The sequence below is a fragment of the Strix uralensis genome, chromosome 4 (genome assembly GCF_047716275.1).
Source record: "Strix uralensis isolate ZFMK-TIS-50842 chromosome 4, bStrUra1, whole genome shotgun sequence".
NCBI lineage: Eukaryota > Metazoa > Chordata > Aves > Strigiformes > Strigidae > Strix > Strix uralensis.
This window is the reverse complement of record NC_133975.1, coordinates 529,834-552,136: the sequence shown is the minus strand read 5'-3', so window position 1 is coordinate 552,136 and position 22,303 is coordinate 529,834. Positions and strand designations below refer to the sequence as shown.

Genomic DNA, 22,303 nt, shown 5'->3' with positions numbered 1-22,303 from the left:
CCCCCCCGGTGCCCCCTCGGTGTCCCCCAGGAAGACGCAGGGCCGCGGGCAGGTTCAGGGCAGCTTTATTCGAGAGCGAGAGCGCGGGGGGAACCCTGGGCCCAGCCCCCGCCCCGCAGCGGCCCCACGGACGGGGCTGGGGCGGGGGGCAGGGGGTGGGGGGGTCTCGGGCCCTCCCGGTGCAGCCCAGGCCGCGGGGGGGCTGTAGTGTCTGAGAGCAGCGGCGGGGGGAACCCCCGGCGGGGCCCGGCTCCCCCCAGATTGCGAGGCCAGGGAGGAAAAGCAGCCGGGACCCCTCCGGGGGGGCTGCCGGGGCCCCGGGTTAGCGCCGGGCCGGGGCAGGGACACGCAGGGTGCTGGGGGTGGGATGTGCGATGACCCCCCCAGCCCGTGCCGGGGGGGGCGCCCGGTTTAGGAGCCGAAGTGGGTGCGGAGCTTGTGGAGCAGCTCGGGGGTGAGGAGCAGCCGGTGCGCCTGGCTCTGCCCCGGCGCGCAGGGGAAGCTGACCCGGCCGTAGCACGCCATCCCCTCCTCCTGCTCCCGCTTGGCCTGCAAGAGCCGGGCAGCGCTCACCGGGAGCGGGGGCAGCCGGGCGGGGGGGCCCGGCCGGCCCCTCTCCCCCCTCCCAAAGCCCCGCCCGGCCCCCCCCCGCCGGCTGCTGCCCCGGGTCTCACCTTCAGGAAGGAGGAGGACGGGAAGATGCCGAAGTTGGAGGGGACGGTGGCGCCCAGCTGCTGCTGAACCGTCTCTCTCATCGTGTCATCCTGGGGGGGGGGGGGTTAGAGCACAACAAGGTCACCTCGAGCACGATAAAGTCACCTCGGGCACAAAGTCACCCCCGGAACGACAAGGTCACTGCCGGCACCGCACTCCTGCCCCACAGTTTATCACCCCACTGAGCCCCTCACCGTGGCATCAGGCCCCGAGCCCCCCACCGAGCCCCTCAGCACCCCACACCCCCCAGGATGAGGCACAGGGGTCAAACCTGACTTTGTCTAGGAATTGGGTGGGGGCAGCACCTCGCCCCCCACAGCACCCACCAGCAGCACCAGCTTTGGGGGTTCATTCCACCCCCCCCCCAGGCCAGGGAGCACAGGAGGGCTGGTCCGGGGGTGCTGCCGGGACACCCATGCCCCCACGCCAGCCCCTGGCCCCCGCAGCAGCCGGGTGCGGGCGGCGCGGGGGACGTTTCCTTACCCTCAGGGTGTCGATGCTGTTTTTGAGGGCGCACAGCCGGGCCGTCTGCTCCAGCAGCCGTGCAGACGAGCTCCTCGCTGTGGAGGACAAGGGGGGCGGCTGTGAGAGACGCCGGTGCCGAAGAGCCTGAGCCACGCTGACCCCGAGCAGCTTCGGGGCCCCCCAGACGCTGAACCGGGGCCACCCCGTCCCCAGAGACACCCCGTGGAGCCACGAGGCCACTCCAGGCCGCGCAGGGAAGGCTGGTGAGCGGGAGCAGCCCGAAATCGCGGCCACCAGCGTGCGGCCCTGGCAGGCAGCTCTCAGCGGGCGGCTGGAGCAAACCCCGCTCTGGCTGCACAGGAAGGAGGTGCCGGTGCCCCCCCTGCCCCGGGGCAGAGTGAAGAGGCTGAGGTTGCTCAGAGACCCCTCGCTGCTCCCCAGGGGTGTTTGTGTAGGACCTACCCGACTTGGTCTGCTTCATGTCCACAACCTTGGCGTTGGCGCTCATCTGGTAGAGGGTTTCCAGGAGTTGGCTGGTTTTGCGATACAGCGTCTGCGTGGCCAGACCTTCCCCCTGCCTGTTCTTGGGGAGGGAGACCTTGGGCACGTGCAGCGGCGAGAGGCTGGCCAGCTCCACCTTCATTTGGGCTCCCTGGGGCCGTGGGGAGAGAGTCATTAGGGGCAGAGGAAATGCGGTGTAAAGGCAGCAAAAAGAAGACCCCAAATGAAAAAAAAAGGGCATAAAACTAAAGCCAAAACCAGCAGAGGGTGGATCTCCGAAGGGTGGGAGCCGGATACCAGCAGAGGGCACCGGGGGAAGCCTTTGGGCAACCAGCCAAGCACGTGTGAGGCTTGGAGAGGGGCCACATTGGCACATCAGCACGTACAGAACCGCAACTCAGCAGCGGCCACGTGTGTGGCTCATTAGGTTTGAGCCGTCATTAACAGCTTCACAGTCGTGCGTAATAATCTGCATAATTATATCTCTGTGCATTGGTATTAGCGGAACGTTATTCCGTTAATTAGATTATTTGCTGCTCTGCCAATTTCCTCACAGCACGTTCGTTAATCGCTAAACGCCTTCACCAGTGTGTCAGCCCCTCCCCGAAGTAGCGAAAGCCCCTTCCCCCTGAGCCACAGCTGGGCACCAGCCCCGCAGTGCTGGCGGCTGCGGTGGACTAAGCCCCCACCCCAGCGCTGGCCCTCCTGGCCCCTCAGGACACGACTCGGTCCCGGCCCTTCCCCGGGGCCGCGGGACGGGAAGGGCTCCACGCCGAGCCGCTCTCTGCAGGGCAGAGCCCAACGGCCTCTCGCCGTTCCTGTCTCTTTTCCCAAGGAAACTGGGGGCGCGGAGGGTCTGAGGTCAATGCTTGGGCTGGAGGATCTTCAAGGTCTTTTCCAACCCGGATGGTTCTGGGATTCTGTGGAGGGGGCCCGACTCTGCCCCGCACCGTGGCACCGTGCTCCCCACAGCCACCCTGCGCCTCGCCAGGACCCGCCGCCGGGCCGGCGCCTCACCTTGAGCCGGTTGTTCTCGTTCTTGAGGTGCTTGATGGAAAGCTGCAGGGCGTCGATTTGCTGGAGGAGAAGGGGCGAATCCTTCACCTGGACAGGTCCTGAGCCGCCTCCTGGCACCTGGCCGGCACCGACACCTGCGGACGGGCGCGAACAACCGTCAGCAACCAGTGCGGGGCAGGACGGCGGCGCCGGACTTGGCCGAGGGATGCGCGGCTGCAGCGTGGGGGGAAGCAGCGTCTGCCCTCGTGCGCCCAGGAGCGACGGAGCCGTCACGGACCGCGCGGCACCTCCCGTCCTGCGCCCGCTGCCCGAGGGTGCGGGGCTGTGCCGGGCTCCAGGCACTCCAGGGCCCCGTCTCCCCGCTCTGTGCCCATCACTCCCCTCCTGGGAGCGCAGCAGCTGCCAGCCCCTCGAGCGGGACCTGAGTCCTTCCCCCTGCGCCCCAACCAAGTCTTGCCCCAGGGCCCTGCTTGGGTGCTTGGGGGGCTATTTCCCCCCCCCGGCATGCACTTCTGGGGCCGGAGGAGGTGGGGGGGCAGCGGCATGCTGGGGTGCAGTACCGTACCTCTCTGCTGTTCCTCTGTGGTACAAGGAAAGGAGCCAGAGGAAAGACAAGAAGAAGCAGAATTAAAGCCGAGGATCAAGTCTGAGAGGAGCCACCACGGCTGCTCGGGAGCAGTGACCCCCCCCAGCCACCCTGCCAGGGACGTGGGGCTCCACGTGCCACTGCCACCGCAGGGTCGGGCCGGGAGCCAGCGAGCCCCGACCACGTCCGTGGCCACGAGTGGCCCCAGCAGGACACACACATGCCCGTGACAGCTGCCTCTCGCCGCGGGTCTGAGGGCCCTAGCGCTTTGTCTGAGCCCCCCACGCTGGGACGGGGGAGTAGCTCCTGCAGACTGTGTGTGCCGCAGCCCCGAGAGCCAGGGTCCCCCCCTTGTGCCCCCAACTCCCCACTCTGAAATGGGGACGCACTGTTCGGGACCCAGAACACGCTGTCAGCGTCCCCAGGAGCCAGAGCTGTGGCCACAGTGATCTGGGAGAGGCCGCGGCTCTGTTCTGCGGCAGCCAGGAGTCACCCAGCCCAGCCCAGGACCAAAGGATCAGGGACGGGACACGGTGGCTCGCAGCCACGCTGGGGCTGCCCCTGGTCACAGAGCCACGGGACACCCGAGCTCTCAGTCCAGGGGGCCATGCGCTGTCCTGCAGCCCCGCTCCTGCCACTGGGCATTTTTGTAGGGTATTTCCTCCGGAGTGACGAGGTCGGAGCTCACCCCGCTGCAAGCTGGCATCAGGACCCTCAGCGAGCACCCGCCCTGCCCCGCACAGCTTCAGGAGAGCCCGGGGCACGCAGAGAGGTCGGTTCTCATTCTCCGGGCCAGCCAGGTCAGAGCGGCAGAACCCCAACAGCCCATCTGTGCCCTGGAGGACGCGCCTGCGGGCTGGGCAGCGTGGCACTCGCTTGCCCATGGCGGCCAGCGCAGGCCCCGCCGCCAAGGGCCCCCCAGGCCGGCTCCTCAGAGATGCTGCCACCGCCCTGAGCTGCGGGACATGGCTGGGAGCTGCAGGCTCCCTGCGCTCCCGGTCGTGGCTGCAGCCCGCTGGGGCTCTGGCTGGCAGCAGTCGGGCCGTGCAGGCGGAGCAGCTGGCGGTCAGGGCGCCGTTCCCAAGCGCTGCTCACTCCGAGCTCCCGCACGGCCTCCAGGCAGGTGCCACACGGACACTGGGGGGGCAATTCCCCACACAGCCCCCCGGCTCGGCGTCGGGAGGGCGTCCCGGGCTCCCTCCCAGCTGCAAACACCCCACGCCAGCTGCAGAAGCGTTCGAGGGCTCCGGGGACGCCAGTTACGCACCTCCAGCAATGCCGGACACGATGGAGGCAACTCCCGAGGCCGGGGCACCGCGCAGGCCCTCGATGGTTCGCTTGGACTGATTGTTCAAGCGCTGCTTCAGCTCCACCTTCTCCGACTCCAGCTGGTCGATATCAGCCTGAAGAGCGTCCATGGTCTCCTCGAACTCCCTGGGAAGAGCACACGGAGTCACGGGTGTAGCCGGGGAAGGGACAAGCGGGCCAGGACCCGAGAGCTCCCGGCTGTGCTTGAAGCGCCGTGCGGGAGGATGACCCAGGAGCCGGAGCCCCAGCAGCCTGCGCCGCAGGACAGCACCCGCGGGAAGGATTTACCCGTATTTATGGTAAATTACAACATCTGAACAGGACCTTTCCCAGGAGCCTCCACCAGCCCGTGCTCTGCCATGCTCTGCTAGAACCTGCCCGTTCCCCTGTGGATTCTCCAGCCCATGAAGCTCCTCGCCAGAGACCCCCCAGCGCCAGCCCCATCTCTCACATACTTCTCTTTCTTTTTGAGCAGCGTTTGGGTCTCATCCAGCTTGGTCTGTATCTTCTCCACGCGGTCATCGGCATCCTTGGACGCGCTGTCCAGCTTCTTCTCCAGGAGGCTGAGCCGCACGTTGGCTTCGCTGAGCTCCTCGCCCTGGAGCGGGAGGGAAGAAATCGGGGAGCTCCAGGGCCCTGGGGATGGGGGGCACCAAGCAAAGCTCCACGGGGCTCCCACCTTGAAATCACAACTCCAACTCTGCGCCCGGGCACACGCACCCACCACCCGCAACACCCGCAACACCCAGAACGTTTCCTGGGGGAAAGGCCAGCCCAGTCCCGACGACAGGAAGGAGATTTCCCCAAGCTCTGGCTGCAACCGGGCACCGTCAGCTCCGCAGGCAAGAGCACGGTGGTGACGAGCACAGCAGCAAACGGCTCCTCAGCAACCCCCCGGGAAGGCCGAGACCCCCGGAGCTGCTCACCTTGATCTTGAGGGACTTTTTCAGCTCTTTGATGACTGTCTCCCTGTCTTCCAGCTTGAGCCCCAGCCCCTCAGCATCGGTGATCTCCGCCCGAAGAGCCGCTGCCCGTAGGTCAGCCGGTGGGGTGGGCTGCGACGCAGACCAGAGGAACGAGGTACGAAATCAATATTTGACGAGGGATTTCAGTAATTACAGATGGGGCCACCCAGCGGGAGGGGAACCGTTCCCGGCTGCCCTGAAGCCTGCAGGAAGCTGCTGCCCCTCCCTGGCTCTCTGCCCGCATCGCACCTAGAGCCAGTCTCCTGCCCGGGGAAGCCGCAGCAGGACTGTGGGAGGTTACGGAGCAGCTCAGATGCCCCGGCTCTGCCCAAGGCCCCCGGCACAGCCAAAACCCACCTTGGTCTGTGGCCTATCCGCGTCGTATTCGCCCTCCTGCATGGCCGTGGCCATCTTGTTCATGGTGGCGATGAGGATGCTGCAGGACTGACGCAGGCACTCGTAGGGGTTGACACCCTGGGTGCCGTAGATCTGCGAAGGACGGGAAGCAAGTGGCAAGTTCCCCCCAGGCTGGGCTCATGCCACCATTACGGCCCCCTCCCGACCCCCCCACAATGGGCCGCAGGCCCCGAGAGGCCGCAGACCCTTCGGCGTGGCTGCGGGGAAGGACGGCGCAGAGCTGGGGACGGCGCAGCCCGCGGCGTTCTGGCGTTCCCTGGCCGTGTTCCCAGGAGCTCATTCCCAGCCTCCACCCCGAGCTGCTCCCGGGCGGGTCCCGGCTTCACCCCGCTGCAGCAGGGAGCGAGGGGCAGTCGAGGAGGGGGTTCCCCACCTGCTCGCTTGCTTTGAAGGCCAGATCCTCCAGCTTCACGGCCAGTAGCCCCTCGTTCTCGGCCAGGGGAGCAATCATCTGCGCCCCGGCCGCGGCCACCTCCTGCAGCACGGCCACCACCCAGGTCAGGTGCTTGCGGCAGTCCAGCAGCGTGTCCGACACCTGCGTCGGGGGGAACAGGGCGCTTGGAGAAGGCAGAGACAAACGGGCTCTTTCCCAGCCCCGGGGAAGCTCCTGCCTGCACAGCGCTGGCCTCACCCTACTCTGAAGCTACTGAGGTTTGAAGTGGCTTACGAAGCCTCACTAGGAAGAAGGGAAACAGCAGGAAAGACAGAAAGAAGCTCAAGGCTGGAGGAGGTTGGGTTAAGGAGTCCACGTCTCCATCCCGACTACAAACACGAGGCCCACCGATGCTATATCCCATCTGTAAGAGTCGGTCAGAAGCTCAGCGTTGTCTCAGCATCGTCATCAGGGACAGGGACAGGGACAGGACAGTGCCCAACAACGGCCTGTTTGAACACAGGTGCCGATCCCAGGAGGGGAAAGAGGTGCAAAGGCCAGTAGAAGTGGGGAGGTGACAGTCCCCCTGTGCTCTGCACTGGTGAGGCCACACCTGGAGTGTTGTGTCCAGTTTTGGGCACCTCAATACCAGAGAGATCTCGAGGGGCTGGGGCGAGTGCAGAGGAGGGCAACGAGCTGGGGAAGGGCCTGGAGAATAAATCCTGTGAGGAGCGATGGAAGGAGCTGGGACTGTTCAGTGTGAGGAGGAGAAGGTGAGGGGAGACCTCATCACTCTACAGCTCCCTGAAAGGACGTTGTAGAGAGGTTGGTGCTGGTCTCTTCTCACAGGTGATTAGTGACAGAACAAGAGGGAACGGCTTTAAACTGCAACAGGGGAGGTTCAGACTGGACATGAGGAAAAAATGTTTCCCAGCAAGAGTGGTCAGAGAGTGGAATAGGCTGCCCAGGGAGGGGTGGAGTCCCCATCCCTGGGTGTGTTTAAGGGCCGTTGGGATGAGCTGTGGGGGGATGTGGGGTAGGGGAGAACTTTGTAGAGTCGGGCTGAGGGTTGGACTCGATGATCCCGAGGGGCTTTTCCGACCTGAAGGATTCTGGGATTCTGTGAATACAGAACCGTGGGGTACAGAGAGTGCTGGGCTGTTCTTCAGTACCTGAGCTGGAGCCCTCAGAGAGAACCACAGAGCTGCTGCCAAAAAAGATGGATCCCAACCATTGCCATAACATTGATGAAAAAATCATGAACTTTAGACAAACTTTGTTTCATTATAATCCCAAAACACACCTCCTGGCTGAAGGCTGCCCTCCTCCAAGGCCGACCACCCCTCGGACACACCACACTGAGGCTGAGGAGGAGCTGGGGGTGTTACTGAGCATAAAAGATGATTTCTGGGCAACAAAAATTTGAAGCTTCCCCACCGAGGATCACAATGACCGACAGTGGAGCGCTGGCTGGAGCCGGGGCTGTTAGGACGTCTTTAGACCCACAGTGGTGGCTGTGACCTCTCCTTCTCCTCTCTCTAAACTTCACTTCTAACTATCATGTGCCACTTCATGGGCAGCACAATAACGTTTCACTGTTTGATTGATTCAATCCCCTTTGGTGTCGGTCGCCTTAATTTTGCACTTTTGGGATCGTAGTGAATGAACCATCCCGATTCCACCAAGGGGACTGTGACCCCACCTTAGCTCACACCATTTCCCCATGCGCCAGCACGGGCTGCAGCCGTTACCTGCATTTGCCACCAGCCCAGTCCATCCCACAGCTCCCAGTCCGGGGGCAGCTCACCTGCTGCCCGAAGCCCAGCGCCGCGGGGATGCCCGGTGCGTCCGTCCCCGGCATGCGGCGCCTGATTTTCTTGCAGAACTGACGGATGTCGCTGCACGAGGTCTCCAGGTCCTTGAGGAGGATGGCGAGGTCGGCCGCCTCCTGCCCGGCCTAGGGCGCAGAGAAAGGACCTCAGACAAATGACGGGGGAGGGTCACGGGTGAGGGGAGCCTGGCACAAGCCTGCGGGGCCAGCCCGGGCACATCGTACCTGGAGGAAGGCTCGCAGGCGGCACACCTCCACCCCCATGCAGTCCAAGGCACTCTGGGTGAACTGCAGAGCACAAACACAGGTACATCAGCTTGGGGCAACGCAGAGACGGGCGAGACGGCGGCTCTGGGGCACACGGGGCTTTGGTGTGGGGCATTTCAGGACAGACCCTCTCTCCAAAAAAGGGGTTGGGGCATTCAGTCAATTTTTGCTTTACTCTGTGGGGCACAGGCTGTTGGTGCTACCCCCGAGAAGCTGGGGGCCCCCTCTCAGACACCAGGTTCTTGCTGCTTTTCTCTTTCTACCCAGATATCTGCAGGGCAAACGGCCCCACGTCGTCCTCCCCTTTCCCTGACCTCATGGCCTCTGTGCCCCTGCGGGCAGTGGGAGCTGGGGAGGAGTGACCGCGACGGGGAGAAGAGGCCCTTAACTCACAGCATGGTCTCGGGGCGCGGAGCACAACGGGCAAAGGCAGAAAACAGGCACCAAGGAAAGAGTCAGGTTATTTTTTCCCCGCTCACCTTGATGTGGTCGGCCAGCTGCATGGTGCAGTCCTCAGCCTGGTCAGCCAGGTGGATGCTGTACAGATGCTGTGTGGAGAGAGATCAGCACCCCTCAGATGTGTCCAAATGAGGAAATGCACAACAAACCACCCCAAACGTTGAGCCTCATTTTTAACTGGAAAACTCTCACGCTGACCCCCACCACAGCCCCCGTGACGACTCTGCCCCCCCAAAAAAGCCGGTGACCCTAAATTCGAAGGGTCAGCAACCCTGGCCCAGGGCGGGAGGGCCACGTCCCTTCTGCCTGCGTCCTCCCAGGACAGAGCACACAGCCCCGGCTCACGTCCCGCCGCTCCGGAGGTGAAAAAGTGCTACCCACGAGCTTATTCGCAGCTGATCAACGTGTGCCACGTGCACAATGCCCCCAGGCCGCCGCGCTCGGCTCCGCGCACACACCTGGTAGTACTTGATGGCTTTGGTCAGCGGCTCCACGTTGACCGTCTCGTCCAGCTGGTCCTTGTGCAGCAGCTCGATCAGGAAGTCCAGCGAGCGCTCGTGGACGCTCATCTCGGGGTAGAGCATCCCCACCTTCTTGTAGACCTCCACGCTGCATTTGTTCAGGGCCCTGGGGAGGGAGCGTGGGCGCAGTCGGGCTCGGCTGGGATCACTGAGCACTGACCCCCCCAGGACCACCCGCGGGACCCCAGGAGCGCTGCAGCCAGAGCAGTGAATAAAAACCAAAATTTTGGTAGAATACCAGAGTGTGAGAGGCCGCCTGGGAGCCAGAGCTCCAGATCAGAACAACACTCGGCTCTCCAGGCCAGGAGCTGGTGCTGGAGGCGGAAGGAGGCTCCATGAGTCCATCAGCCAGAGCAGAGGGACCAGCCCGAGCCCCGTCCCCGGGAGCAAACCCCTCCCCAGCCAGAGCCATCCCGGTGCCCGATGGCATTGCCCAATGGCATCTCAAGCAACACGTGCCTGAGAACTGGATCCCGCCACGTGTCAGTTCTTGGGAGGAAACCAGCAAAGTGAATACCCCACCACAAGGCAATAAACGGGAGCCCTCAGCTTTTTTCTAGCCTAGCCACCAAAATCTCTTTAACTCTGGAGGGTCCAGGCCCCGCCACAAGGCCACAGAGGTCTTCTGTGCTCCCCACGGTGGAGAGGGTGGGAGCCGAGGGCGAGGAGCAGGGCTGGGTACTCACTGTTCGTATTTGTGCAGCGTAGCCTGCAGCAGGCTCAGGGAATAGACCAGCCCGGCAGCAAAGCTGAGCTGCTCTCCCGCCGCGCCCCTGAGGCCCGAGCGCTCCGCACAGTTTTCGCTCAGCTCGAACTTCTCCTGCGCCTGTTTGCTGATCAGCTCGGCCTGTCGGGGAGGGGGAAATCCTTCAGGGTCTGCCTGCGCTGGCTCTGCCCCGCCCCGCTCGGCCGCAGGCCAGCCAAACACCCCCCTTGCCCCCACTAACAAGAAGCAAACCCTTCCTGGAGGGATTTCTGCAGGGCAGAAGGGGGTGAGGGGGGACCAGAGCTGCGAGGGGCCGAGGCTCGCACGCCAGCCCTGTCCCGACGGTGCCGTGGCTGAGGGCTCCAACCGCTGACCCTCCCGCTCCCTCCTCCCAGACAATTCTGGAAGTTCTCCAACAAGTAAACATTCAAAATCCCAAACTCAGCCAGGACAGAAAGAAAAAGATGTATTCGCCACCAAGCCGTGGCACAGCCACAGGCTCCTGGTCAGCCCAAACAGCACCCGCGGGTTTGAAGCCGACGCTCCAAGCACCAGCGGCCCAACGCAGGAGATAAGCCCCAGCTCAAAGCTGCGAAGGATTAACAGAAGCTCTCGGCAAGGCAGGAGCCAAGGCCTGGCCCCCCCAGGCAGGCGGGGGCCGAGGCAGCCAACCCACCTTGCAGATGAGCCGCGGGATGAGCAGCAGCACCAGGACACAGTCGTGGTCCCCGCCGTGCCGCAGGAAGCTGTCGGGCATGAAGGAGGTGAGGAGGGAGACGTGGCGGTTGGCCTGTTGCACCTCCATCTGCCGCAGCTCCATCTCGATGGCCTGTGGGACACAGCACATGCTCAGGGCTGCCCTGGCCCCTCCCCAGCCCTGGCAGTATTTTAACAAGCTCCTGTGCTCCCAGGACACAGCTCCAGCCTCGCTCCCCGGCCGTCACAGCAGAGATTTCTCATTAGGACCAACCACAGAATCCCAGAATCATGGAGGTTGGAAAAGCCCTTGAAGCTCCTCCAGCCCAACCATGAACCTCACCCTGACCGTTCCCAACTCCACCAGATCCCTCAGCACTGGGTCAGCCCGACTCTTCAACCCCTCCAGGGATGGGGACTCCCCCCCTGCCCTGGGCAGCCCATTCCAATGCCCAACAACCCCTTCTGCAAAGAAATCCTTCCTAAGAGCCAGTCTGACCCTGCCCTGGCGCAGCTTGAGGCCATTCCCTTTTGTCCTGCCGCTGGTTCCTTGGCTCAAGAGACTCATCTCCCCTCTCTGCACCCTCCTTTCAGGCAGTTGTAGAGGGCCATGAGGTCTCCCCTCAGCCTCCTCTTCTCCAGACTAAACCCCCCCAGTTCCCTCAGCCGCTCCCCATCACACCTGTGCTCCAGACCCTGCACCAGCTCCGTTGCCCTTCTCTGGACACGCTCGAGTCATTCAATGGCCTTTTTGGGGTGAGGGGCCCAAAACTGAACACAATAATTGAGGAGTGGCCTCACCAACTGGTGCCCTGTGGAGGTGCCCAGGATTGGGCTGGAGCTCCAGCCTAACCACAGCCCAGGTCACCCCCAGATCTGTGCTCACAAGCGTTGCTGCTTCCCAGCCACCGCTCACAGCATGATAAAAACACTGTCAGCTCTGAGCACGCTCTTTCACAAGCAACCATCCCTTTCTGCACAGCAGTATTTGAACTTTAGGGGACAGAAACACTCCGAGGGCTGCCTCAGCCTGTTTCCCCGGCAGACACGAGCGCCGCAGGCCAGGAACACCCACCCCAAGCCTGGCACCCACCCGCCGGTGCCGCGAGCCCCGTGCACGGGGCCGAGCACACCCCGATTGGTTCGCAGGCCCAGCGTGCAGCTCTCCTGCTGCCCCCACCTTGGCGTGGGCTTTCGTCTCCGCAAACTTAATCTTGAAGTCAAACATCTCAGGAGGAGGCTGCTGCTGCTTCTCGGCGGATGCTTCTTGCTGACTCATAAGCTCTCGGTTCACATCCTGAGCACAGAGAGAAGCTGCGATGGGACATGTGGGGAACCAGCAGAGGGTCACAGGGGGCAGAAGGATGGGCAGAGGGTCATGGGAGGAAGAAAGATGGGCAGGGGGTCACGGGAGGAAGAAAGATGGGCAGGGGGTCACAGGAGGCAGAAGGACGGGCAGGGGGTCACGGGAGGCAGAAGGATGGGCAGGGGGTCACAGGAGGCAGAAGGACGGGCAGGGGGTCACAGGAGGCAGAAGGACGGGCAGGGGGTCACAGGAGGCAGAAGGACAGGCAGGGGGTCACAGGAGGCACACCTGGAGATGTGCTGTCAGCTCTCTGTATTTTTTGATGGTCTGTTGGTAGTCGGCCACGGTCTCCTGCGCCGCCTCCACGCGCTTCTCCGCCTCGCGGACCCGCGCCGTCGCCATGTCCAGCTGCTCCCGTAACTCCAGCTCCGTCTCGCGGGCATTTTCCTGCAGCTCGTCGTTCATCTCGTTCATGGCTTCCTGCAAGGAGGAGGCAGCGCGGGACGCGGTTACACCACGGGCAGCCAGCAAGGGCAGAGGGGCACCCCAGGCTGCGAGGGGACACGAGGGTGCGGCGCTCGGGATGACACCTGCAGAGGGGTTCCCCAGCGCCCCCGGCCCCGCCGCCAGGCAGCTCCCGGTGCCTCGGGCAGCCCCGGTGCCGGGCCGTCGGCCGCAGCAGCCCCCGCGTCAGTGCAGCCACGCTGCGGGCGGGCAGGAAGTGGCGCAAACCCTCCGGTCCCGGCCCTTACCCCGGAGTCACCCGACTTACCAGGTCCCCAACAGTCTCACGCAGCTCCCGGACCTTCTCCTCCAGGTCCAGGTTTCTCTCCGTCAGAGTCTCCACCATCTCTTCAGCGCCCAGAGCAGCGTCCACCTGCAAGCGCAGGTGTCAGAGCCCGGCCTGGCACTCGAGGCGCCGCAGCGAGCGGCTCACGGGGCCTTTTACGCCACCGCGGGATGGCTCTGCCTGGCGAGGGGACGCGGCCGGTGAACCCACCTCCCCGCCCATTTGCCAGATGGAGCATAAGGCCCCTCCTGACAGCAGAGAGCAGCATCCGTGGGAGAAAAACGAACCAGGAGCGCCGGGGACCCAGAATTATTCGTCCCTGCAGCAGCACCGCCGAGCGTGGCTCTCCGAGAGCAGCTAGCGGGCAGCGCTCTGTGCCAGGAGGTGGCCCAAGCTGGTCCCAACGGCAGCTGCTCAGTGCCCCAAACTGCCCCAAATGGCCCCAAACTTACCCCAACGGACTCACCTGCTCCTTCAGTTCATCAACCGTTTTCTCTGCCTGCTTCACCTCCTCCTGAAGCTTCTCCCTCTGCTGACGCAGCGACTCCAGCTCCGTGTTTTTCTTCTCCATTTGCTTCTGAAGCTTCACGTGTTCCTGCTTCTCCGACGCGGACAAGTCCCGCATCCTTGGACAGAGCAACCCGTGCTGTCACCAGCCCAGCGGAGACCCGGACACCACGTGGGAGGAGCCAGCCCCTCCCCGGAGGCTGCTCGTAGTGGGCACCAGCAGCGCCAAGACCCCCTGCCCACACTGGGCGCCCACCCTGTCCTGCTGGGGGGCACATGGGCAGCGTCCCCAGGGAACAGCTCCTTAACTGCGAGGGGTGAGGGGAATCGGGGCCTGAGACGGCACCTTCCTTTGAAGGAAACGAGAGCGACGGGATGGGGAGAGCAGAAGAGAATGTAGGAAAACAGAGACAGGCAGAAGAGCTGTAAATGGGACAGGCTAAAGCACAGAAAGCAAGAACCCAGCGAGCAAAGAAAAATAAGTCATGTTCACAGGTTTTCCCAGCGTAGAAGAGAAGGTCAGCAGCAGAAAAAAGACAAAACACAAAGAGGGAAAGGCGCCTCGTCATGCCCCAAGACCGGAGCTTTGCCTCTGTGTGTTCTGAGGCCCCGGAGCCCAGCTCTGCCCGGGGAGTGTGAGCACTGGCAGCTCCTCTGCCCCAGAGCTCCGTTACAGCTCCCACCCCAAACACTCGCTGCTTTGGGAGCCCCTGCAAGGCGCTGCCTTGTGTTTGCTATCAGGAGGGGGATGCCTCCACCTCCCCTACCTCTTCCTGGCCTATGGGCCAGGCTGTTCCCTGCACCAGAGGTGAGACTTTGCACCCTGCACGTGCTGAGCCGCAGCCGCGCGGCACCCAGAGGGACCCACCTCTGAAGCAGCTCGTTTCCTCCCAACCTACACTGGTCTCCCGTGACAGGAGATTCTCCCCTCCTTGTCGCGCGCTGAAGCAGCAGTGGGGCTCCGGGACAAGCCGAGCCCAGCCAGCGTTACGCTCTGGAGGAGCATCGGGATCCGCGCTCCAGCACCAACTGCTGTCAGACCGCAGCTCTCGCAGGAACGAACTTTGCCGGCAGCGTCCCAGCCCTGGGGGAGCACACGGGGTCTCCTACCTTACAAGAGCTTCCTTGAGTCTCGCGTTCTGCTCTTCCAGCTGTTTGACCTGGTAACTGGACGCTGCTCCATCCGAGCCTGCGGCGGGAGGGAAGCGTCACTGCGTTGTGCAGGAAGAGCAGCGGCGAAAGGATGCGGCTCGCCGAGCGCTGCCACAGCTGGGTCATGCCAAGCCCCTCTCCTGCGCCCCAGCCCGGCACTGGCGGGTTGGGACATTTCCCCGACGCTGCCAAACTGGGCGGGCACAGACGAGGAGCCACGGAACAGATACTCAGGCTGTGCCCGTGCCAGAGCCGGGCAGAGTTACGGATCGCTGGGTACCCTGAGGGCTCTCAGCTCTCAACCCTCCCGGCCCTCGCAGCTCAGTGACAGCAAACTCAGATCAAAGATGTTGCTCCTCTCAGAAATTTCCACGTCTCCCCGCAGGCTGTTCCCACCTCTCCTGCGTTTTTGCAGTCCCTTGACACGTTTGCCTTCGCCACATCCCTCAGCCCACCCGAGCAGCCGCTGCTTCTACAGGTCTGACATTGTTTTCAGGTGAGCCCCAACACTACAAGTGTGGAACAGCCGTCTCGCTCCCTGCTGTGTGTAATTTTTAAAGCTCACCTTGAATACCAAGAGCTGAAAGGCCCCAGGAGAACCAAAACAAGGGCAGGGCGCTGGTTTGGAAGCTGCGCTCAGTGCGAAGCCAAAGGGGGGTTGGATCAATAAGCAACCAAAGCCGTTGTGTTGCCTCCCACATAAAGCCTGTCCCAGTCAAACACCTTTTGGGCTGGGACCCACCGTCCCAGGGAAGCATTAAAACTAAAGCCTGAGCTCCTCTAAGCCCAGGACAGGAACCCTTGTCTGCAGACTCCCAGGCGCAGCAGCTCCATCTCTGCCCTCCCAGGGAGGCCGGGACCCAAGTGAAGCTGCAGCTGCTGCCCAGCCCAGGTGTGAGGCCAGAGCTGCGCCGGCTGAGCGGGGCCCGGGAGGCAGCAGGGGCAATCGCAGAGGCAAAGCCTCAGCCCCGCCGCAGCCAAACGTCCTCCCCAGCGAGGAGCTCCTGCACGCAGCGGGACCCAGGCTGAGACCACCCGAAAGCTGACCCCTTCCCACCTTTCTCTTCGATCTCGTGCTTGAGGATCTCCAGGTCCATCGTGAGATATTCCACCTTCTCTTTCAGGGAGTCCACCTCCTGCTGCAGGGACTCCGCTCGCTCTTCTGCCATCTCCTTGTCCAGAGTCGCCATCTCGATGGCGTCGGCGGTGTCTGCCATCTCCTCCATGTAGCGCTCCTTGGCTTCCAGGGCATCTTTGGCTTCCTGCAGCCAAGCACACGCGCGGGTGAGAAGACCCTGGAAGCCCCAGGCCAGCGATGGAGAGACCCCTCTCACAAACAACGAGCCTCGGACAATTCTGTCTCTCGGGGCTCTCCCAGAGGAGGATCAAGCCCAGTGAATTATCTGGTCTGAGAGGGGAAGGCCGGCGCCCCGGGGTGCCCAGCTCCCCCCTCTGGCTTCACACCTTCTCCCATCCGCCGAAGAGCCCAGCAGAAAAACCCTCTGCAGGTGAGGAGAGACAGATGCGAAGACAGAAAACACCCAGGCTTGTACCAGAGCAGACAATCAAATAAATCACCGGGGAAACAAACCAAGAACCCACCCTGGAAAGTTGGGGCAGAGAAGCGAAAGGCCCTTTGCCAGCAGCTCCTGCCTTCTGCCTGGAACCTGTCCCCGGGGAGAAGGGGAAGAGGGAAATCCCCAACCTGCAGCAGATATTTCAGAAGACACCCCAAAGCGGGGCTGAGCAAGAGCCACAGGAGAAATGTTCCCATAAAGACTCATCAGCTCCAAAGCCCCGGGGCTTTCGCTGGCACTGACTCACCACCAGCCCTGCAGGGCCAGGCTCAAAGCTGTGAGTTTAGCTAAAGTGAGATGAGTCTTACCAAATTAAAGCCTACGTTAGACAGTCAGGATGGGGACAGGAAGCCACCAGGGAGAGGAATTGACCCCAGAGCCGGCCAGAAGTGACATGGTGTATCATGTCCCCGGGGATCGGGATCCCAACCGCCTCTGAGCCACCTTCACGGGCGAAAGAGCTTTTCTGATGTTTAAACTGAATTTCCCACATTTCGGTTTGTGCCCCTTTCTTCTTTCATTCTCAGGGAGCACCACGGGGAAGAGTCTGGCTCCGTCTTCTTCACTCCCCCGTCAGGTATTTATACACATCGCTAAGAGCCCTCACCCCCCCCAGCCTTCCCCGATCCCCATCACCACAGGCTTGGCTCAGACGAGGCTCCAGAGGACTGGATCATCTAATCGCTGCTTAAGAACAGCTCCCGAGATTCCCAAACAGACTCGATGCCAATTCTCAACTCAGTACAACAAAACAAAAGCTTATGTTAATGCTGTGTTTCAAACAAAACCCTGTTGGGATGTAACTGCTCTAAGAACACGCTGCCTGAGCGCTTTAGCACAACACAGAAGCAAGAGGCAGGACAAGCTGCTGCTTCACCAAAGAGCAAATAAAAAACCTTCCACCAAGCAGGTGTGGCAGTTCTAAAAATCGTTCAAGAATGATCAAGAAATTGTTCAGGCACTGGGCTGGCGGGAACGCTGAGGCTGCAGGTCAGCACAGGGAGAGGCGAAGAGATCCCGAGCTCCGGGGCTGGCTCGGAAACCTCAACACACGGCAACGCCCCAAAGCTGCCCGAGTCCACCGAGCTCTGGAGTCAGCTGCGAGATCTTCAGGAGTTTTATTTGAGCTTTTGAAGGTGGGGCTGGCAGTTTATGGGCAGGTTGGGGCACAGTGCCCCTCCCGCTGCGCTGGCAGAGCCGCGACAGCGGGTTGAACCGCGGAACCACGGCTGCCGCCACGCTGGGGCCCGTCCTGCCAGCTGCCCGGCTCCCCACGGACACTCACCTTTTTGGCCTCCTTCAAACGTTTCTGGAGATCAGCCTGTTGTTCCTGCATTTTGCTCTTCCATTCTTGTACCTGCTCCAGCTGGATCTTGTACTTCTCGAGCTCTTTAAGCTTGGCTTTGTCTTCATTTCGCTTTATCTTCAGCGTCTCCAATTTCTCCTCCAGGTCCCTCACTTGAGAACGCAAATTTTCCTCCTCCTACAACATCAAACCAAGAATTACCAAAAGGAGCAGCCACATCCTTTGGGGAGAGCTCAGCTCAACCCACACAGGCCCTGACCCATGGGCTGGGCTGTCTTTGGGCATCGTTACTGGGGCAGGTTTAGAAGAACCTGTAGGTAGAGTCCACCTGACATTTTAATCTGTTGATTTTTACTCCACATACGACGTGCGATAAACCCTCCTTGACACGCTGACAAAAACCTTTTGGCTGGCAAAAAGTCCTGAGCACCTTCACTGGGATTTAAATCCTTTAAAACCAAACCCAAACCAACCAAACCCCACCACTAACGCGCCTGAGCTCACCCTGCAGTACCCCTCCTCCCGAGCCAGGGCACACAAGAAACACGTTTTCACCAACAGAACCCGACCTTACAGACGGGCTCTGAGAAACGACGTGTGCGGCGGGACGACTCCCAGCAGCCGGGGGTTTAGTTACTCGTGCGCCATCCAGAAATGGGCCGACACATGCCCAGGGCGCACCCTGCGCTCCGGTGAGCTGCTCCCCTTCCCTCCTCCCCCAGCACCCCCCCATGAGCACGGCGGATGTCTGGGGGGGCTCCCCTGCGCTCCCCACCCGCGGGGCCAGTGCGTGTGGTAACCGGCCGTGTGTCAGAGCCAGGGCAGCTCTACAGGGGCAAGCGCGGGACGAGCCTAAAACCCAGGAATCCTCCTGCCTCCGCAGCCCAGAGCAGCTCGCCGGGGTGTCCTGAGACCTTCTCCGAGGCTTTTCCAGCCCGTTACCCACACAGAGGCGGCTGCCCAGGGCTATTCCTGCTGAATTCACCCCTCTGAACTCAGCCCCTCCTGCTCTAAGCACGTTTGGGCCGTGTTAGTTGGGCGTCAGCGTGAAACCAGCTTTAGCTGTAGTAAAAGAGGCAGCTTGAGGCGCATGCGAGCACCAGCACGCCGCGGCGTGGGGGAGGCTGCAGTGACGGCGCTGCTGCATTACCTCGAGGCCAAACCCGGCGCGCGGGGAAGGGACACGGGCTCGAGATTCCCACCCAGACGCAAACGCAGCCCCCTCGGGGGTCGCATCCCGCCCTGGCACAAGGCTCTCGCGTTCCGAGGGGAAAGGCGCACCCGACTCGCCTTAAAACGGTGGCAAGGGGGGGCCCCGTGCTGCTAAAGGGCTGTACTGTAACGGGAGATCTGCAGGAAAGGCACAAAGCCTCGGGGGTATCACACCAGCAGGCACCAGCCGTTCCGGGGGGGCCCCCGGGCGGAGGCACGACCCCCCAGCTCCCCGCTCCGGAGCTGACAGGGCCATTTCCACGTGTGCACTCGTCAAACCAGAGCCTTGGGCAGCGGTCACCCGGCCTTCATGGAGATGCTGCCAGGCTGCTCTGGAGACAGAGGCCACCCTCCATTACATTGGCCTGTCCGCAACACAAATCCCCCACCAAAAGTGTTTGCAGAAGCGGGGAGTGATGGAGGGTGGGAGAGGTGAGCCCGGGCTCTGCTCCCCACTCAGTCGTGCAAAGCGGATCAGACTGCTCCGGGCCCGTCCAGCCAAGCTCCAGCTGTCCCCATGGACAAGGTCCCGCAGCCCCTCCAGACCCACCCTCACCGTGGCAGCTCCTCCCTGGCACCACCCGAATGTCCCGTGCTGCCACACGCGCCCATCACCCTATTCCCTGTCACTGCACTCCTTGGAGGAGAGGGACAGCCCCGTGTCCACCCGTTTAAAGAAAACCCCAGTTCCACCCCAGGTCCCATCTGGTGTAAATTCTGTGTCGGTGCTGGGCAACAGACCCCCGGCTCCCCCTGGCACCGGGACGCCGCAGTCCCACTCCCCGCGCTTGCAGCCACCACGAGAGCCCGTGCCAAGAGCAGGGCAGCTGCCCGAAGGCAGAGACCCCCCGCTCTGAGATGGCTCCGCGCTCTTCCCCAGCGCCCGCCCGAGCCCACAGCAGCGGCCGCGTAACCCCCCTGTGAGCCCCCGCCAGGGAAAACCCGTCCTGTACTTGCTGGTTCTCTCTCGGCCAGCCCAGCTCCCGTGAAGGCCGACAACAGCAGCAAGGACACCACCCCCCTCTTTTGGCAGTAGCACATGTGACCAAAGCTTAAAAATCACAAAGCTGCCTGACGTTAAGGAACAGATTTTACAAAAAATCCCATGCGATGTCAAGCAGCACAGGAAAACCACACGGATGTCCCTTGCTCCTGCGCTGCTGCCTCGGCCCTGGCCATACAGGGGCCATCGAGCGAATGGTTTTGGCATCCGTTAGATAAACCCGTTCCCAGAGTCCTCGTGGGGAACTCGGGGGAGTGGGGACACCCCCCACACCAGGTAGTGGCTTTTCCAGCCCTTTCCTCAACACACAACCTCAGAACGAGCTCTCTGCCCTCTCACGTTATTAATTCATTGCCCTCATGCCCCAAATCTTTCACAAGCTCTAATTTTAACTAATTAATACAAAGCTGGGCGGAAGTAATGAAAAACTATTTTAAAGATCAAAAATGGGATAACCGTGCTGATACAATTACTAGAAACACCCCAGTTTGGGAAAGAGTGGACCCCTCTAAGTGGTTTTCTTATCTCAAGCGCATCCACGGCCAGTCCCTCCGCCCCAGTTCTCCCAGTTCTCGTCCAGCTCCTCCCCTGGATTTAAGGCAGCCAAGCTCCCCCCTTGCCAGCGGGTTCAAGCTCCGACTTGGAGCCTCGACGCCCCCAGCACGTTCCCCACCAACCCGCTCTGAGGCTGCCCGTGTCCCGCGGGCACCCGGGACAGGACAATGTGCGTCGGGAACTGAATGAAGCCGCGGCAGCCCCTCTTCAGAAATGTCCTTCCAGCTTTGGCAGGTCAGCCTCCGCGTGAGCCCCTGCCCGACCCCCCCACGCCGTCCCCGGTCGCCCGCCAGCTCTGCTCCTCCCACAGACCACGGGGCCTAAACCCCATGACGCCTCACAGCATTGCACCCCCCCCAGGACCCGGCAGAGCACATCTTGTCCCCTCTTCCTCCTCCTTCTCCTCCTCCTCCCCTCAGGACCTCCCACCCCAGGCCACAGCTTACCTTTGTGGGTGAGGGAACCGGGGGTGCCACCGGCGAGGTGAGGGAGGGCGTTGGAATCACCGGGGCCACCAGTGGTGTCTGAGCGGGGGTGCTGGGCTCGCTGCTGCTCATCTCCCCGCCGGAGGCCGAGGCCGAGCCCGAGGGCCCGGCCGTGCCGCTGGACGCTGCAGAATTGGGGGTCCGGGTGGGCTGCAAAACAACACGGTCGGGGGGAAAAAATCAGATGGGCGCGTTTCGAGGGCGACGACGCTTCCAGGACCGCTCCGTCTCCCTGACGCTTCACCACTGCTGAAACAAGCTCCGGTTTCCTTTCTCCAGGGCAGCCGCTGTCTCATGGAGTCGCAGTCCCCACGCAGCTGGAGCAGGGGGACAGCAGGGATGTCACTGGCAGAACAGCTCGTGCCCACGCCCTCGCCGTCCCTGGACCCACAGCGTGCTGAGGCCCGGCACCACCGCAGGGCCTCCCCAGCAGTGTGAACGCTCTCATCTTACTCCAGGAGGAGTCTGGCTCGGCCAAAATCCACACATAGGCAGTTGCTGAAGGGAAAGGTCAAATTTCATTACGCCTCTGATGTAGCTAAAAAACCCAAATGGATCTCTTTCTGAGCACATGGGCCTGAGACAGGAGGAGCCCCTCTCCTCCCTCCTGCAGTATGAGGGGCAGTAAAGACGGCCTCTCCCCACACGCTGCATTCACTTCCTCGTGCTACCACAGCTCCCTGAGCTGCTGCTGCCGGTGCGGACGCACCTCCTGGCCCTTCCCAGCAAGGCCAGCTCACCCCCGGGGACACGGGGACAGACCCCGCGTGTCGAGCGAGTGGCCAGAGGGGATGGGGCAGGGACTAACGAGGGACCTCGGTTGTGTCTGCAGAGGTTTTGGTGTTCCAGCTCCGGAGGATGAGACAGGAAAACCTCAAGGCACACCGAGATGGGAGCTGGGAAGGTTTTGCCCCTGCCCGTCCTCCACAGCTGGGAACACGACGGGACACAGCCGCTGCCAGGCGTTTGCCCCAGCCCGGCACTGCCGTGCCCACGCGCCACCGGGGACGCGCTGCGGCAGGCGCCCGGCTCCGCGCCCCGTCTGCAGCCACGCCCGCTGCGGGGACCAGGCACCGAATTTTAGGGGAACAGAAGGAGAAAATGGAAGAGTAGCAAGTTCACCAGAGACCAGTGAAAACCAGTGGAGCTTGGAGGAACCAGAGCAGCAGAGAGCTGCTTCACCAGTGGGGAACCCAGGTGCCCGGGGGAGGCCGATGGCTGAAGGAAAACCTCTGCTGCTCCTCACAGCCCTCTCCTGCTGCAGCACTCGCCTCTGTGGCTGTGTGAAGCACTTTCCTGACTCTTTATTTCACTCCTTGGCTGGCTTTGTGGCTGCGGTTCGGCAGGCCGTGTGGCTCAGCCTGGGCTGGCCGGGTGCGTGCACGGACACGGCCGGGATGGGGCAGCACCCACTCCCCTCTGCGCCCGCCTGCTGACGCGGCAGCAGGACGGAGGAACCGGGCACTCGCGAGCCATGCGGCAGCCACACCTCCTGCCGACTCCTCGCTGATTTTAGGCAAATCTGAGCTCACTGGGCTGCGACAGGTAAGACGCCCCACGGATGGGCAGGCAGCTCAGCCTCCC

At 62.6% G+C, this 22,303-nt stretch overlaps 1 protein-coding gene across 7 annotated transcripts in view; it reads right to left on the bottom strand.

Moving 5' to 3' along the window:
* Positions 1–48: 48 nt before the first annotated feature.
* Positions 49–22,303, bottom strand: part of DCTN1 (dynactin subunit 1) — a 71,914-nt gene continuing 49,659 nt past the window's right edge. For 4 of the 7 annotated variants that reach the window (XM_074865350.1, XM_074865347.1, XM_074865349.1 and 1 more), the window contains 25 exons: positions 20,681–20,869; positions 17,444–17,641; positions 15,639–15,843; positions 14,540–14,618; positions 13,389–13,548; positions 12,905–13,009; positions 12,421–12,612; positions 12,007–12,123; positions 10,807–10,959; positions 10,111–10,271; positions 9,362–9,530; positions 8,924–8,992; positions 8,403–8,465; positions 8,154–8,303; positions 6,347–6,508; positions 5,914–6,045; positions 5,518–5,646; positions 5,047–5,189; positions 4,551–4,717; positions 3,263–3,277; positions 2,698–2,831; positions 1,642–1,831; positions 1,198–1,274; positions 675–764; positions 49–549 (listed from right to left, as the gene is read on the bottom strand). In XM_074865350.1, coding sequence (XP_074721451.1) covers positions 412–549; positions 675–764; positions 1,198–1,274; positions 1,642–1,831; positions 2,698–2,831; positions 3,263–3,277; positions 4,551–4,717; positions 5,047–5,189; positions 5,518–5,646; positions 5,914–6,045; positions 6,347–6,508; positions 8,154–8,303; positions 8,403–8,465; positions 8,924–8,992; positions 9,362–9,530; positions 10,111–10,271; positions 10,807–10,959; positions 12,007–12,123; positions 12,421–12,612; positions 12,905–13,009; positions 13,389–13,548; positions 14,540–14,618; positions 15,639–15,843; positions 17,444–17,641; positions 20,681–20,869 — 3,387 coding nt within the window. In that variant the 3' untranslated portion in view covers positions 49–411. The remainder of the gene's footprint in view (positions 550–674; positions 765–1,197; positions 1,275–1,641; positions 1,832–2,697; positions 2,832–3,262; positions 3,278–4,550; positions 4,718–5,046; positions 5,190–5,517; positions 5,647–5,913; positions 6,046–6,346; positions 6,509–8,153; positions 8,304–8,402; positions 8,466–8,923; positions 8,993–9,361; positions 9,531–10,110; positions 10,272–10,806; positions 10,960–12,006; positions 12,124–12,420; positions 12,613–12,904; positions 13,010–13,388; positions 13,549–14,539; positions 14,619–15,638; positions 15,844–17,443; positions 17,642–20,680; positions 20,870–22,303) is intronic. The other 3 variants (XM_074865348.1, XM_074865352.1, XM_074865353.1) reach the window with 1 other exon arrangement.